At 40.2% G+C, this 17,097-nt stretch overlaps 2 protein-coding genes across 2 annotated transcripts; one reads left to right on the top strand and one right to left on the bottom strand.

Moving 5' to 3' along the window:
• Nucleotides 1-112: 112 nt before the first annotated feature.
• LOC119484933 lies at nucleotides 113-11,027 on the top strand. Its single transcript, XM_037764115.1, has 23 exons — nucleotides 113-203; nucleotides 299-325; nucleotides 511-795; nucleotides 983-1,279; nucleotides 1,378-1,650; nucleotides 1,752-2,084; nucleotides 3,735-3,845; nucleotides 4,039-4,063; nucleotides 4,154-4,247; nucleotides 5,274-5,290; nucleotides 5,395-5,453; nucleotides 5,973-5,999; nucleotides 6,108-6,234; nucleotides 6,326-6,501; nucleotides 7,255-7,441; nucleotides 8,099-8,199; nucleotides 8,296-8,568; nucleotides 8,655-8,960; nucleotides 9,048-9,149; nucleotides 9,234-9,261; nucleotides 9,943-10,021; nucleotides 10,713-10,778; nucleotides 10,888-11,027. The coding sequence occupies exons 1-23, from the start codon at nucleotides 164-166 to the stop codon at nucleotides 10,969-10,971; spliced, it is 3,117 nt and encodes a 1,038-aa protein (XP_037620043.1). The 5' UTR covers nucleotides 113-163; the 3' UTR covers nucleotides 10,972-11,027.
• A 2,365-nt stretch (nucleotides 11,028-13,392) lies between these two features.
• On the bottom strand, nucleotides 13,393-16,538 carry c3h19orf53 (chromosome 3 C19orf53 homolog). Its single transcript, XM_037764349.1, has 3 exons — nucleotides 16,365-16,538; nucleotides 14,162-14,217; nucleotides 13,393-14,031 (listed from the first exon to the last, which is right to left on the bottom strand). Exons 1-3 carry the CDS (start codon nucleotides 16,450-16,452, stop codon nucleotides 13,885-13,887), a joined length of 291 nt encoding a protein of 96 aa, XP_037620277.1. The 5' UTR covers nucleotides 16,453-16,538; the 3' UTR covers nucleotides 13,393-13,884.
• Between the last annotated feature and the right edge of the window lie 559 nt (nucleotides 16,539-17,097).

The raw sequence follows: 17,097 nt of genomic DNA, 5'->3' as shown, positions 1-17,097 counted from the left end.
TCCTTAAAATAAACCAAACTTACAGCCAAATGTGTTATCTACTTGCAACACACGTGTAACACCCATAGCTTTTACACACACACACACACACACACACACACACACACACACACTGAAGGGAGCTATCGAGAAACCATGTCAAAGATAAATTTAGAGCTCTGTTATGGAGCACCTACAGACTCTTAATTTGCTGCCAATTTTGGGTGAGTTGGTGAAAATTGGTTTAAAATGGCGACATGATTAAATGATTTAATGGATTAATATTCTTACTGCTATGTGTTGTTGACTTTTTTTTCAGCTCTGGCGAGTTTGTTCATCAATATAAGTAAGTGGAGCTTCAGATATGGAGCTCAGCTGGCTGAGAGATCTTTCGCTGGTTCAGAACTTTTCAGATATTATTCATGACCTGAAAAAAAATAATTTGGTTGCCTGTATCTGCTTTCTTTAAAACTTGTTAGGGGTAAATTTCAGGGCTCACCCAAACTCCCAGTGTTTCATGCCTTTCTTCAGGTGGATCGATTTCTCTTCGCCCAGTGCTGACTGGTCCTGACAGGGCTTACATCGGCTCCAGGGTGGCTTTCCGATGTATTGTACCTGACTCCTCTCTGCCGGTCACCTACGAGCTGATGGGGGACGGCGGTGTCCTGATCGACACAGTCGCTGATCTCGAAGGGGACCAACCCGCCTCATTCTACCTGAAGGTTGCTGCAACATCGGAGGGTTCATACCACTGCCAGGCGACGACACCAGGAGGAAGCACAGGAGTCAGCAACACCATGAAGCTGACTGTAGTCAGTAAGTGAAAGACACAACGAGACAGAGAAAGCATTCATCCTGTTAGAGTTTATTATTTTACTGGAGACAGTCAATCCCCGACGTGACCTCTCTCTCTCTCTCTCTCTCTCTCTCTCTCTCTCTCTCTCTCTCTCTCTCTCTCTCTCTCTCTCTCCTTCTCAACCATCTATCATTGCCTAACCTCTAGCTCCAGCATCAAACACCAGGTTGACCTCTGAACCCTTCCCCCCAATCGCGTACGAGGGCTCACGCATCGAACTGAGCTGCAACGTCTCAAAGGGCTCCCACCTTTCCTACACCTGGTTTTTCAACAGGAAGGAAGTAACATCTTCAACCTCTCCCCTCCTTCACCTCACTGGGAACAAGCTGGTGATGGAGAAGGTGACTCCAGAGCATGCTGGGTACTATTCTTGTATGGCTTGGTCCTGGGTGCAGGGCACCAGGAGGTTTTCCAGCAGCTTTGAGGTCCAGGTGATGGTCAAAGGTATGTGTCAACAAAAAAAAACCTTGGTTGGATTTGTTTCATTGCAGCTTAACATGTACTGTATCCTCCCTGACCCCATCTCTTTATTCCTTCACCAGTCTACGTTTCAAAACCAAGAATCTCTTTCTCCATCTTCAAAGAGGGAGCCAGTCTCCGTGGCAATGTGACTTGCTGGTCAACAAGAGGGAGTCCTCCGGTCAACATCTCTCTTTCACTAGATGACAAATTAGTGGGATCTGTCACGGCTACTGAATCCCTCGCTGCCTGGTTCCCCGTCACCATGGTACCCGGGCAGGACATGGGTGTGGCTCGATGTTGGGTGATTACTGATGTGCAGGAGTTTATGAGTGAGCCTGTGACTCTGGAAGTGGGTATGAGCTACACCGACATGTGAAGGAAATATGTCTTTCTGTGATTTCTTTCCACTCTTTGTTAATCTTTCTATCGTTCTCCTCCCCCCTCGTTCGTCCAGTCCCAGTCGGAGGTGATGTGAAAGTGGAGGTTGAATATCTCTACAGCGCTGACTCCAGACTGGCCGCCGCCAGGCTGAGCTGTCAACTCAGCAGAGGAACTTTCCCTTACGTCTCCTGGCTCTTGAACGACTCTGTCCTTCCCTCTGAGACACATGTGGACTCCCATACTCAGCCCGTCCTGTCTCACTACGCCCTGACTGACCTCAGACGAACCCTCGTTCTGGCCCAGCTCGGCCCAGAGCAGTCTGGGTATTACCGCTGCAGGGTCAGGGACAGCTACAATGACTCTGGGCCCTGGGTGGAGAGTGAAGCCGTGCTGGTCCGAGTCGCAGGTGAAAAGATCAAGACTTGTCCAGTAAAAGTAATCTTGAAGGAATAGTTTGACATTCTCTTGTTTGTGCGGTAAATAAGCTACCACCAGCTGCTGGTTAGCTTAGTTTATCATTATCAAGACTGGAAACGGGGAGGAAACAGCTAGCCAGGCTCGGACTAAAGGTCACAAAATCTGCCTGCCAGCACCTCTAAAGCTCACTTGTTCTTTAATCCATACAAACAAAGTGTAGAAACATGTTTTTTTTACAGGGGTTATGCCGTTGTCTTGGCCAGGTGACTCTTAAGGCTCCTGGTCAAGAAATCATTTTTACACTTCTTCTTTTTTACTCGACAATTTGTTGTACAGGTTAAACAAAGCAGATGTAACGTGTTATTCAGCGAGCTTTAGAGGTGCTAGTAGCTGGAGTTTGTTATCTTTGGACAGAGCCAGGCTACCGCCCCTGTTTCCAGTCTTTATGCCAAACTAAGCTAACCAGCTGCTGACTCCAGCTACGTAGCCGATAGAGTGGTGCAGAGATGACGTATTTTTTGTAGGCCAACCCGGAAGTTAGAAGCCAACAGGATTTTTCCATTGGGTTTTGGGTTATTGCAGAAAATAAACTCGGTAGCAAACAAACGTTTATGATACTTACACATTTTGTTCAGCAAGACAATCTTCAATGAACACCACTTTTATGATTTTTGAAGTGTGAACGCAACCGCCAGAAGTATAACGCTAACGTTAGGCGATAAACAAACTACACAATGGTCGCATGAACCGTGTATAAACAACGAGGCTGTAAAGGCGGACAAGTTGGCCTAATGACGTTCAGTAGTCTCATTTAGCCACTTGTTAGCATCCGCCTTTTTTAAAACACGAGTGGGATATTTACTGACGTATTTTATGTCGTAGAACAAAACGTTAAAATCTCTTCAGCTTGTGTTAACCACAAACCTTATTTCAGGCATCTAACTAAAAACCCTTTCAAAAAGCCCATTGACTTCCAGACGAGGGAACCAGAGGTGCTAAAATGCTAACTCATTTCTGGGTTTAAGGGGTTCATTCCTGCACCTGCAACATTTCCCATGTGCCTTTTTATAAATTATTATTATTATTACCATTATTACTGTTGATCAGTGAGGATCCGTAACTCCATGCCTCGAGCAACATCTTCCACTGAAACACCACCAAGTAAAAAGCACATATTATAGGCGATATTTTAAAGCGCTAAATGCGAGATTTGGAGTGTTTCTATTGCCACCGCACGGCTCTCAACAATGGCGACAGCTGTGACGGTGGGTGGGTGCTACGCTTCCGCAACGGCGCTGTTGGTCGGGACAGTGTTATCAGCTGTAAACGGCGTATGAGAGCAGTGCAGAGTGGCGGCCGTGAGCTAGCCAGTTGGGGAACGCTCACATGCACGCAGTGACGCAGATGCACGAAAGGCACGCGCGTCCGGCTCGGCTATGTAAACAAAGCGAGGAGAAGATTACAACACACACAGAGGGAGAGCGACTTAGTTCTCTGCTCAGGCAGACATTACTCCTCTATATCTTTACATAGACATTAGTTGTTTGCTGCTATATTAATGCTCTGGACATTGAGCACCTAAATGCCTTGTATGCTGTCTCTACAGTATGTAACACTTCACTTGCCCTCTCTTCCACAGAGGTTTTCTTTAACACCATAGAGGTCCTGACCATAGCGTTCTGCTGCTTCCTTTTCCTGACGTTGGCAGTGGGTGTAGGCTGTGTGTGCAACATGTTTGACCACAAGCAAGGTGTGTGTGTGTGTGTGTGTGTGTGTGTGTGTGTGTGTGTGTGTGTGTGTGTGTGTGTGTGTGTGTGTGTGTGTGTGTGTGCGTGCGTGTGTGTCCGTGTGTGTGTGTGTGAGGGAGAAATCAATTGACTGGAAATGTTTAACTGAATTAATATGAATTGTTCTCATGTCTCCACCTCTCATTTCTTTCACAGCTAATTCCTACATTGCTACAACAAAGTAAGCTTTATCTTTATGGACTTCAGAAAGTTTATTGCTCTGTAACTCAGATCAACCTGTTCACCCAGTGTTTGTGTCTTCCTGTCCCAGTCCTGATACACTTCCTCTGCCTGCACCCACGTCCCAGTCAGGAGGCAAACAGGAGGATACATTTACGTTGACAGACTATGACGTTCAGAATCAGGTATACAGGCCTGCACAACACCTTATATAAACTCAATGATTGTAATGTTTTACTTTACAGGCCCCATAGTTTCCTATAATTTCTTAGAAAGGAGCTGATATGTAACCGTAAAGTTACTGGGAAAGACTATGCAATTTGGTACTAATTACAGTATATGAAAAATGGACACAGTGTTTAATCAGTGCACTTGCAGTTAACGCTCTATTTCAAGGGTCTGTCAATTCCCGATTTCCCATTAACTCCCTCAGACGTCTTCTGGAAAGAACTACACATGGTACTAATCATAGAGAAAATAGGCATTTCCAAGCTCCATTTAAACCACAGTAAATACTAACTTATTATTCACTGGTTCAAAACTTTATTTTGAATGTTATGATTGCCTGTAAACAAATTTCATATATTTGATAGTTTTGCATTTCTACTGAAAAGACTCTCAATGTTACAATGGCAGTTAATTGGAAATAATCAATGGAAAATGAATTGAATGTTGTGGCTTTTTCCCCTATTATTAGTACAAATTTGAATACTTTTCACCAGGAATCTCCTGAGGAAATAATTGGGAAATTATTAGAAAAATCCAAATATTTTCACCCATAACCTAGAGAGTTTTTAAGTCAGTGCACAGCAGGCCTACATAATATGCAACATTGTTAAATGTGTCCACAGACAAGCATACAATTCAAAATATATGTCTTTCAAGGAAATTCCTCTGGAAAATAATAAAAAAAAATGCTTAGAAACTCAACACAAGTAACTACAGTAAAATAAAAAAATTACAATGTTTCTGGACACTTCTAAGAAATTATTAGGAAACTGCGGACCTGTAAAATAAAGTGTTATTGTCCTCCAGAAACTTTATATCTTTATAAGACAAAATCAACTCTTTAAGAATGGACAAAAATGATTCTTAGAATTAAACTTTATTGACTATCTCTGTATGCTGACATGAAGTGATATAATATGAGGAACAATGTGATCCAGGTATAAACAAGAAGACACCATGACTGTTCTCTCTCTCCAATTTAGACCGTAGAGATCACAGTGTGACACAGGAGGAACCTGCACCTCTCAACAAACCGACCACATCTTCATGCAAATTGTTCATAAATTCATTTTAAATCTGCAGCTGTATTTTGTTGTTCTGCAGGTACGGCATTTATGACTTCAAGTTGCTTATAAGAAACATTCACTTAAAAAGAGTGAGAGGTTATAGTTGAAGCAAAACTACGGTATACTGTCATGTGTTTGCAAATAAAAATGATAATTTTAAGTGATATTTTGTTGTTTTTTTAATTAAACCGATGAAATAAATGATGCTTGATTACACCCTCACATCTTCAAGATGCCTTATATTGTTTTGATATTCACATTTTTCAAAATAGAACATAACACCACTGAGTGAATGACTTCATCATATGATGGTACGAGGGCGGGTACTGCAGGGAGGTGTGGGGTAACGCTATCAGCTATTTGCACATGTTTCTAAGTGCGTATGCATTTTTTTCACCCACAGTACTTCGACCCTCCATTCAAAACTGTCAAAATTCCTGCTTTATACAGCGTAGCGTATCACTTTGAAGTATATATATATATAATTTTTCTTCAAGAATGTTTGCTTCCCTCTCTGTGGTCATACTGGGTAAGATACTCAACACAAACTGCACTGCAGTACACTTACTAAAGTTTACTCTTGTAAACTGTTTAATTTATTTTCACTCTCTTCAGGGGTGTGCTACTGTAGCGAGGCGAGCAGTAAGTTCAGTGTTGTTAGTGTGTGTTTAGTCAATTAGTACAATTTTGTAGCTCCTGGTTGTTTTTGTTGAGTGCAGTTTTGTTTTGTTTGATTCTATTTCTTGACAGGTCAGTCAGTTCTGGGGCGTCCAGAACTTTTTAGCCCTTCAGAGGCTTTGGTGAAATCTGTTGTAGATTTTCGGTGTGAACTGAAAATCTACCCGGAAAATGAACCTATCCTGCTGCAGTTATACAAGTGAGTATGTGTTCACGTTAAATCTAACCACTGCATGAAAATGCATTTAGTAATGATAATGGCAATCCCTCTAATCATCGACCTTTTCTAGGGAAGGTAACCGTGACAAGTTGTTGGGCGAGTACAGTTCCCTGAATGGTGAAGTTGCAATAATCCCCAAGTCCATCAAACCTGAACATGAGGGCAGCCTGGAGTGTGTGGCCAAGGCACAGAACAACTCCAACATAGAGCCCACTGTCAGCAACACACACTACCTGAAGGTTATTGGTGAGTCTCTTTATTACCAGGGTTATGTTGTTTATCAAATGTACATGGCTTCTTCTCTGTAACAGTATGATCGAGCGATATGGGCGTTTTGTTAAAGAGAAAAATGTTTCTCAAAGGACAAGTTTTCATGAGGTGACATTTTTCTTGGCTTGGGCATGTTGTCTGTGTTACATTTATAATTGTTTCACTGCTTCTGGGCCAAATCTCCTTTGAAAAACAGATTTTAATCCCAATGACACTTTTATCTGGTTGAATAAAGGAAAGAACAAAAGAAAGGGATCCCAAAATATTACATCAGCATTGTGGAAATTGAACGCAGGCACCTACAATGAATACTCGGACACCTTAATAAAATGCCCCTTATTTTCTGTCCATTAGCCACCCAGCCATTTGCTAAACACAACAAAATCACAATGCTTCCATAACTGATATCAAAAACAATGGTATCATGATGTACCTGTAAATTGATGTTGGGTCAGTCAAGGGATCATCAAAGTCAGTAGGATTCATCCTCTGGGGAACACACATGTCTGTGCAAAATTACATGACCATCCAATAGTCCGAAGTGAAAGACCGCCAGACAGAACAACATTGCCATCCACAGAGCCACACTGCTAACATGGCTAAAACAAACAGTAAGATCCCATTTGGACACCATGCCATGTTTTTTACTTCCTTAACAAGAGGATTTTTCCAATAAGAATGATTCTTGGTTTGAAAGTATCTCAGTGTGTTGCTGTGTCTGTCCTGCAGAACCAGTGAAAGGTGCAGAGATTGACGTCAGTTCAGGTCCAGTGGAGTTCTTTGAGGGGAAGACACTGGAGCTAGGCTGTAAACTCACCGCTGGGAATTATGTGTCCTACAAGTGGATGCTGAATGGTCAGCCTGTCTCTCAGTCTCCTCTCCACCATGCTGCAGATGACCGTCTCTGGATCAACAGGTCAGTGGAATCCCATTGAGATCGTCTCTGAGTCTAGACAGCTGCATTATTAGGTTGCCATGGTGTTGTGAGCAGTTTTATTTGGTAATGTTAACTATTCTGTGTACATAAAACTAGGGCCATATTGGGTGGTTGCTAAGTGGTTGGTGGGGTGCTGCTAGGTGGTTGCAATGGTACTAGTAAGTATACTTGTCAGTATGAGCCAAGTATCCTTAAGTATACTTTTGTTAAGTATATCTCTGATAAGTACATAAAAAGTAAACTGAAAGTATACCAATAGCACACTGGAATAAACTTCATTTTGGTAAGGGAAGTTAAAGAAATACAGCCTCTAAAGCACACTAATAACATGTTGTATTTTGTGTGTTTAATCCATAGACAAACAGAAATCTAAAATTATTTGAGAGTTATGTACCGGAAACTGCTGCAACCAAAAACAAAAAAGTTGAACTAAAGAGACGCTATAAAACAGACAAAAAACAGAAAAATGCTTGAAAGTGTAGCCTTGTTGCATCTCTTGATTAAGCAAGTTCCTGTGTTCTATGACTCCTGAACAAACATCTGTCCAACACTGTCCTTTGTCATGGAGGCCATTGCTCATTTTTACTGAATGAGTAACAGGAAAGGTATTGAAATGATGATCTGTGTCACCCTCAGAACTACTTCTAGAGACAGCGGCTCCTACGAGTGTGTCGCCACCAACCGCTTCAACAAAACCGTCTTCAACGCCAGCAGCTTTGTAGTAATCACAGTCAAAGGTCGGCTGTTGGTAATAAACTCTCAGGTTCGAATTTCATAGATATGACATGGTTTCTATGAAGAAAATAACATTCTCCTAAATCTTACTCCCTCAGACGTGGTGTCAATCCCAGACATTTCCTTCACCGTGTTAAAGGAAGATTCCCACAACTATTCTGCCGTGATCAGCTGTCAGTCAACAAAAGGGACTCCGCCTGTCACCTTTTCACTATACAACAGGACCGAATTTGTTGCCAATACGACGGTTGGAGAGAGAAACGCCATGTTTAAGGTTCCGCTGATCTTGGGCCAGCACTTGGGATGGCTGCAGTGCCAGGCAAACAATGGAGACCAGATCGAATACAGTCAATTGATCCCCCTAGAAGTTGGTATGTGAATTGTTTGAGACTGCTGACAGAACACTGTGGTGCACACTACTTTCTTTTAATGTTTGTCTCTTTCCGATCTCCAACAGTCCCGGTTGGTGGGCCTGTGATGATGCATTACGACTATGACGTTGGAGAAAACTACGCTGTGATCAGCGTGAGGTTCTACTGCAAGACAGCGAAGGGGTCTCTTCCACGGTACCGGTGGTTCCTCAACAAAACCCTCCTACACGAGCGAGGAAGCTTCTACCACGTGGTCAACCAGCCTCCAGAACAGTCTATACTCCTGCTGTCTGTAGGGAGCAGCAGCGCTGGAACGTACCACTGTGAAGTGTCAGACCGCTTTGACAACACCACCGCCATAAGCAGCAAGAGGCTGTATCTGGATAAAGAAGGTATACTGTTGATCCACTGATTGGTTGAAGTAAAACATCCTTGTGACAGGTGAGAGCTGGTTTCATCTCTCTTTCATCGTCCTCCAGTGCTGAATCGTCTCCCCGTCTTGACGGTGGCAGTTGTCTTTGGATGCTTCACAGCCCTGGTTCTCCTGGTCTCCATTTGTTGTTGCGTTGGAGCGATGTTCAGTGAGTTTCAGAGTCCTGTTTTTAGCTGGTGTGGCTACCTCCTCATTGATTCTGAGAATTAATGTTTTTTTACTCTTGTTTCAGGGCAAAGGCAGTATGGAGAGAAGTCTGTGTGAGTTATATCTCTATTTAAAGGGCTTATTGACGTTTTTATGTAGACAAATATTTAAAAATAATAATAATAATACATCCACAGAGCCATTAGAAAAGTGAAGAATAAAAGTATGGCTTTTCCTGAAAAAAAAATAAATATATATATATGCTTGTAAATTAATCGTTTTTAAAATGTTGGCTGGTCCGAAATGAATGTTTTGTTTATCTCAGAGGAAGATGTCTGACGTTTGGTTCCCACTTCTAACAAGGCTTGTGAGCCAATAGTAAAACAACATTGGTATCATGTGGTATCTCTTGGTCGTCAGTTAGTGAGGAAAAAACGCAGTGTCAGCTGTTCTTTCTCATAGCACTATTTATTTATTCACTAAACGTGAATGTGGAGGGAAAATTTAAAAAAAAAATGAAAGACTCCGATTATCATATTCACATTATCTTGCTATGATGATGTTAATGTGAAATACTCAGGATTCTCTGGCGGACAAATACTCAAATCCTGTTTTTTTGTCAGAAAATGTCAAATGTAAATATGATGTTACAATGACCTCAGTGATAGCTACAGCACCATGTGTAGATAGGCTTACAGTATATTACATTAATTTTATGCTATAGGACTGTAGGAATGTTTACAACTGCACCTTTAACAAACTTAACCTGTACAACTTATTTTTTCTCCTCTCAGGTCGAGCTTGGAGATGGAGGGAATGGCAGCTGCATATGAGGATGAGGATGAGGATGAGGATGAGGATGAAGATGACATGGTTAGTTAATATTTCTGTATTTCCATCATTCAAAGGCTTTTCACTTCCCCCATTCATTCACTCTCACACAAGCCAGTTTCACATTCATTGCATCATCTCCATTAGGATAAATACCAGTGGTGGAATGTAACTAAATACATTTGCTCAAGTACTGAACTTAAGTACAATTATGAGGTACAGTACTTGTACTTAACGTGAGTATTTACATTAAATGTTACTTTGTTTACTCCACTCAAATTTGAAAGCAAATATTGTCCTTTTAATCCATTACATTCATTTGACAGTTTTAGTCAGATTATTAATAGAAAATAAATAAATCAACTAATACATTATGATGTATTATCACAGGTTAAGTTACCCAGCAGTATATAAAGTACTTAAACTTAGCTCCACCTTTACCTGCTGCAACATTAAAGTGATGAACACATGCATCACTAATTATAATGCAATAATATATATTATGCTGAAATGGACCATTCTGCATAATAAGCACTTTTAATTTTTATACTTTAAGTATATTTTGATGCTAATACTTTTGTACTTTTACTTAAGTAAGTAATGCAGGACTTTTACTTGTAACAAAGTATTTTTACACTGTAGTATTGCTACTTTTACTTAAGTAAAAGATCTTAACACTTGTTCCACAACTGATACTGAACCGTGACACAGAGCTCTCTCTCTCTCCTTACAGGACTTGTCAGAGTACAATGAGGATGCTGATGTAGTGAAGATGGCCAGAGGTGGTGAATTTGATCAGGTGAGATCAAAATGAATGAATCGTGAAATCAATCAACCAACCAGCCGGTTATTTAAACGAACAAGCAGTCTAACTCCTGCTGCTGCTCATCTGACTGTCCTCTCCTCAGGCGTCTGAAGCCTCTGTAGACGAATGGCCCCAAATTGAGAAAGAGAAGAAGACGTTGGAGGATGAACCAGTTGAGGGACCCTGACGGTTCAAACCGTTAGAAACACAGGCTGTTGTGGTTAAATAAACATCTGCTCGGGATGCCCTGTGCTGTCACGTCTTTTCAGTATGATGAATTAGACTTTAAAGTATTTGTATTTGTGAAATGATGATAACAGTCATGTTCATCTGTGTGCTCCAATACCCATACTACCATACTATTTAGTATGCCAGAAAAAGATTTAGGGTGCGTCCAAAACTCCATACTAACATGCTATTTAGTACGCTAAAACAGTATGTGAGATATTTTAGTCGGTCCAAAACCTTAGTATGAAACCAATAGTATGCAAATTAACTATTTCCGATGAAATATTACAGTATTCAACGCTGGACACTACGGCGGTATTAATATCCTGCAATGCAATGTGGTAGTAACGAAAACAGTCATAAAAAACGTTGACAGACAGCTCTGTAACATCAATAACACTTCAATTTAACTGTTAGTTTACGTTTTGTTACTTTGCGAGGTGTAATAATTCAGACTTTGATTCTCACAAACCGTTGTTTTTGTCACAAGGTTGACATGGGTTACCAACGGTTACACGCCTCCAACCGGCAAGGAGGCTCTCAGGAAGTGACGACATAAATTACTCAGTGCGTCCGAAAAGTTTGTTGAACGATAGTACACGTAGCCTACTGGGTTTGTAGTGCATAGTATGCGAATTCGGACAAAGCAGGATGTTCTACTACATCCGGTCGCATTTTGCAGTAGTAGTCAGTAGTCAGCATGCTTTTTTGGCTATTCTGACCAACAATCCTCTGCGCAGCGCATATATTAGCAAGAGGGTCAAAGTTCAAGGCAAAAAGTTATGATGAAGTATATGTGTCCCAGTTGTATGCAAACTGCATGCAACACTACGTACTTTGTCAGGGGAGCTGCAGTCATACTTGACAACCATTTTCCCGGGAGACTCGTTTTTCATTGCCCTCTCTCGATTTCCTCCCGGGGTCACAATTGGCTTCACATTGGCTGGCGTGCACACGCACGCCAGCCAATCTTCTTCTTCTTCTTCTTTGGTGTTTTACGGCAGCTGGCATCCTTTGTGTTGCATTGCTGCTTCCTCCTGGTTTTATCCGTCCACTACCCCTACTCTACTCTACTACAGTCTCTTAATTAATCCAGTGTTGATCAGAAACCTAAAGATCACCTCTCTCCCCCCACCGTGTCCCTGCATCCAAGCAAATCCTCCACCCTATTCTCCACTGGTGCCAACCTCTGCAAACCTGCTAACATACTCTGTGTATATTCATACTTTATGCATGAAGTAAGTTTGTGTTCAACTATCTCCATGACCTAACATTCCATAAATATAGTGACCAAAAGGGTGTTTTCCAATAATATGCAGTGAGCTGTTCAGTTGGCAGTGCCCAATTCTTAGTCTGTTACTTATAACCTGTTCTTTTCTGTTTTTACCATGACTTCTTAACCCTCCTACTTTATTTTGTATTTTGTATAAATGTCTCTCTTTGGACTCCCTATCCCAGTGCTGCTGCCACTGTTTGTTGACCTCCCTCCAGACGATGCTTTTTCCCTCCGATTTTGAAAGTTTTATGTTTCTTTCGACCTGTTCTTTCATGACCGCCTCCTTTGCCAATTTATCTACCTTCTCGTTTCCTGGGATCCCTGAGTGTGCTGGTACCCACATGAATACTATGTCCTTCCCCGGTCTGGTTATTCTTGAGTATGTGAACAATATTTCATACACTAGGTCATGGTGGTATTTGGATGTTCCTGATTTAATGCTTGACAGTGATGAAACTGAATCAATACAGTTGAGTATTTTACTTTCTCTCATATCCTCCGCCCACTCCAATGCTAACAGAATTGCAACTAGTTCAACCGCATACACACTCAAGTAATCTGATGTTCTCCTATTAAACAACATCTGGTGGCTGGGTATCATCACTGCTGCCCCTGTTGCTTCTGTCTGTGGATTCTTTGATCCATCTGTAAAGATCTGTACATGATCACTGTACTTCCTATACCTGTGGATGTAATACTCCTGGACTAGATCTGCTGTCTAAATTCTGTGTTTAATATTCAGTATTTCCATTTCTACATTAGCATTTTGCAGCATCCAGTACGGTCTCTCAGGCCACAACACAACTGGACTAAATTCAATCCTGTGAATTTTCATTTGTTCTATATGCCCTCGCCTATCCATCCAAAACTTGTTGTCTTCACCTTTCCCCTCTCCCAACAAGCCTCCAAGACCCTCTTAGTTGGATGACACCCACTATGTCCCCTCAGATTTAACCAATAATTGTAAACAAATTTATTAATGCCTATTTTTATTGTACAATTAGTTATCAAATAAATGCTTTATTACTATTTATGTGACTTTTGTGGTCCTCCATAACTTGGAAAGTGTGATGAACATATCTCAATGGATTCTTGACAGTCACATGTGTAAGATTCATATTCTTTTATTCTGATTATTCATTGTTTTCTGTACAATCATACAATAGAATTATGCAAAACCTGTTTCGGGGTGGTACAACACAAAGGTGATAAACTCATGGTTTCTCAAGTTGATTTCAATCAGAATTTTCACAACAAAAAACAAGCAAATAAATCAGAAACTCCATGAGAGTCAATAAAGTCCTATGCTGCCCCCTAGTGGAGGTTTATGTAACTCCCATGTCCCAGTGACGCATATCATTTCCAGAATATATACATTGTCTGATTTTCTACATTTCTTTGTACACTGAAAAACTAAAAAGTCAGCCGAAACGACAGAAATAAAATAATAAAATATTTCTATGGCCGAAACATTCAGGAATCAAAAACAACAGGGCAGCTGGCATGTATCTTAAACCTGAGTCATGGGATCAGTGCAGTTCACTGACCCCATGACTAAGTCCTTAAATTTAGCACGCTCAGCCTCAGGTCCCTGTCCTATTTGGAGCTGGTTCCTGGCTGGGCTGCTCCTGGGCGGTCCTTTTTTTCAGCCCCCTTAACCACACTCAGTGGCTTGTGGAGGGATAAGCTCGCCTTCTGGGTCACCTCATGCTCGATCTTGTTCCTGATGGCAACCTCCAAACCCTTCAGGGAGCAGCAGAGGAAGACATGTTATCAGTCAAGTTCAAGGATGAATTCACTATTAGATTCTTCTATCAGACTGAAGAGAGTTGGGCTGAGAGAAACTGTCACTTCTTGTTAAACGTGTCCTCACCTTCTTCAGCTTCTGTTGCTCAACCACCACAGCCTTCTTGGGTGCAATGATCCTTCCTTTAAAAAAGAAAAACAACATTATTGTCAAATATCCAAATGCCAAAATCATAATATAATAAAAACCTACTTTGACTCTTAAATCAGATAGGCTTGACATTTTTTACATTGTGCAAAGATACACTGAATACTAAGCTGCCTGTATTGCCGGAAAACAGTATCTACTTTGGTACTGCCTCTGTAGCCCAAACCGACTCACTCCAAAGTTTATCTGTCTACATCAGAGCATTGCTTGCTTATTAAACTGTGCTCGTCATGAATAGTGTCATTGTTGTTGGGATACATTTGGAGTAAAATATATTCCTGTAACATTTGCTACATATTCCCCTGGCTTGCCCAACAATGTCTAGCTGTTTCATTTCCTGAACATATCAAACTGTGTTTTAAAGGTGCTATTGATAACATTGATAACATTCAGCCACTAGATGTAACACTTTGTTAGAAGTGGAAATCAAACGAGAAATATCTTCCAAGGAGATAAACAAAACATTCATTTTGGACCCGCAAACATTTTTAAAATGATAAATTCACAATCATAATAGGGATGCACCAATACCGGATCAGATATCGGGCCGATACTGACTCAAAAAGCTAGATCGGGTATTGGCGACAATGGGGCCGATCTTTTCAATTCTTTTCTATGTTTATATTCTATATACATTATATACTGGAATTTCAAATCCTGTTTAGGTTTCGACCAATTTGTGGCTGTATTAAAAAGCTTTACCCTTAAATTGTAATTTTTGCTAATTTTGAAGATTTCTTACCAAGTTGCTGGTGTATGATTCATTATTTTTTCACAATAAATATTAATAATTAAAATAATAAAAATGTATATCTATGTATTTATTGGTCACATTTAGTTTTACAAAGTGAGGAAAGCAATGTTTAAGTCAAGCCTGATGTTGCCTTACACATAAAAGAATGATCCCGGTCTCTTCCACACAGTGAGGCATACAGCTTATTAATTCATTATTATTAACACTGGTATCATGTCAGTACCTGGTATAGACTGATATCCAAAGCCCAGGTATCTGTATCAGGACTGAAAAAGTCAGATCTGTGCATCCCTAAATGAGATACTTTTAAATGGCACCTTTCTAAAAGCTCTATGGATGAATTATTTTAAAAAAGATTTCGTCAACATAAAACTGTTATTAATAAGACCTTTAACATGATCACTTAACCAATAAGGTCATTATTTTCATCTTGATTGTGACCACAAAGTAAACACCCAGTGGCCAGTTTGTTGTGTACATCAAGCTGAAACTAAAGCAATCTATATGGAAGTTTTTATCGGACTTTATTAGTTGTAACCCACAGAAGACATTCTACAAATGTGTACCATGATCTGCAAATATTTCACTATCCACAAACATGTATTTTTGTATTTGTGTTGTGTAAACTCACATTCACAAAAATACAGGGCGATTTGCAAATATGCATAACTTACTATGTAAAATATGTATTTTAAGGTTTACATGTAAAGTGATATCTACACATTTGTGCATCTATTTCTGCAAAAATACATGTTTGTGGATAGTGAAATATTTGCAGATTATGGTAGACATTTATGGAATGTCTTCTGTGAGTTACAACTAATAAAGTCCAATAAAAACTTCCATAAATCATCTACCACCACAGCCCTGCAACAAATCCTTTGAGGTCATTTTGGAGGCTGTTGTTTAGTTTGTAGTGTTGTTTACTTTTAGAGTGGTGTTACCAATATTTTGTGACTGACATAAACAGGGTGCACAGAATAAAAGATACACTTAAGTATAACAAAATTGCTATTTAACAGTTTCACCAAAAACAAACATCATAGCCTTCATGAAGGCTTTGCTGCAGGGAGACAGCAATAGTTTAAACTAGGTGTACCTGAGATAATACACAGAGCAAACACAGCCAGATAGCAGATATTCAGTAGTTTCCTTAGCAAATATCCATCACGTCAGACTTTAAATATCTATGTTTAGTAAATAGAAGTAGAGCTAAACTGAGTGCTAATCCAATAAGCTGCTTTAAGTGCAGACACGAGTCAGCGGTTTACATGGAGGTCACATGTTGATGCTATTTCACTAAAAAAAAGTGTTTCCTCGCCTTTTTCAGCAGTTCATTGAATAGCAGCAGAGATGTTTAATACATACCTCCTTTCTTGGGTCCTTTGGGCTTGTTCTGGTGTTTCTTAGAGGCTCCTGGCCGCTGAGCTTTAAACTTCTTTGAACCTTGAGCCATGTTTTCTAACCGGAAATACACAACGTGTTGCTCTTCTTCTTCGTTGTTTGAAATGGTGGTTTTCTTCCCTCTACGTCACACTGCCGCCCCCTACAGGAGCCTCAGCTCAGTGGCAGGCTGATATAAATACACCAGTCCTGCGTCATTGCTCTGGCTTCCCCTACAATTTAGAATACATTTTAACATTTTAGTACTCACTTTTAAAGCACAACTTGGCCTGACCCCAGAATACATAATGGATCTCTTCATTTCATTTCATTTTCATTTTCATTTCAAAATGTTTTTCGAACATGTAGAATACAAAAAAATAAATAAAAGAAAAAATAAAGAAAAAGAGAATGATCGTACCAAAAAGTGGACAGTCAGACACAAGTAGTATTTACATACAATGAAAAGCGTAAGAAAAATAAATTGTCGAACACTTCATGCCTTGATTTACATATTCGAAAAGGAGTGAGAAGAAGTATAAACTTAATTATTCCCACCCCTTCTCCATAAGTCAATTATTAATTATTAACCAGCTTCCTTATTGAGCCATACATATACTCTAATTACATTTTCCTAAATTTCTCTAACTATAATTATTATTATTTATAATTATTCTAACTATAATTATTACCTTTAATCTGTGTCATACAGAAATAT

Source organism: Sebastes umbrosus, chromosome 3, assembly GCF_015220745.1.
Source record: "Sebastes umbrosus isolate fSebUmb1 chromosome 3, fSebUmb1.pri, whole genome shotgun sequence".
NCBI lineage: Eukaryota > Metazoa > Chordata > Actinopteri > Perciformes > Sebastidae > Sebastes > Sebastes umbrosus.
The sequence above is the reverse complement of the archived record's forward strand: the minus strand, read 5'-3'. Positions and strand labels throughout refer to the sequence as shown.

Bases quoted from the DNA above. Each gene is read 5' to 3' on its own strand.
- LOC119484933 (XM_037764115.1), top strand. From the start codon at position 164: ATGGAGCACCTACAGACTCTTAATTTGCTGCCAATTTTGG. The intron at 8,961-9,047 runs GTATACTGTTGA...ATCGTCCTCCAG, and splicing joins GCTGTATCTGGATAAAGAAG to TGCTGAATCGTCTCCCCGTC. The intron at 9,262-9,942 runs GTGAGTTATATC...TTCTCCTCTCAG, and splicing joins CAGTATGGAGAGAAGTCTGT to GTCGAGCTTGGAGATGGAGG.
- c3h19orf53 (XM_037764349.1), bottom strand. From the start codon at position 16,452: ATGGCTCAAGGTTCAAAGAAGTTTAAAGCTCAGCGGCCAGGAGCCTCT. The intron at 14,218-16,364 runs GTATGTATTAAA...TCTTTTTTAAAG, and splicing joins CAAAGGACCCAAGAAAGGAG to GAAGGATCATTGCACCCAAG. The intron at 14,032-14,161 runs GTGAGGACACGT...TGCTCCCTGAAG, and splicing joins AGCAACAGAAGCTGAAGAAG to GGTTTGGAGGTTGCCATCAG.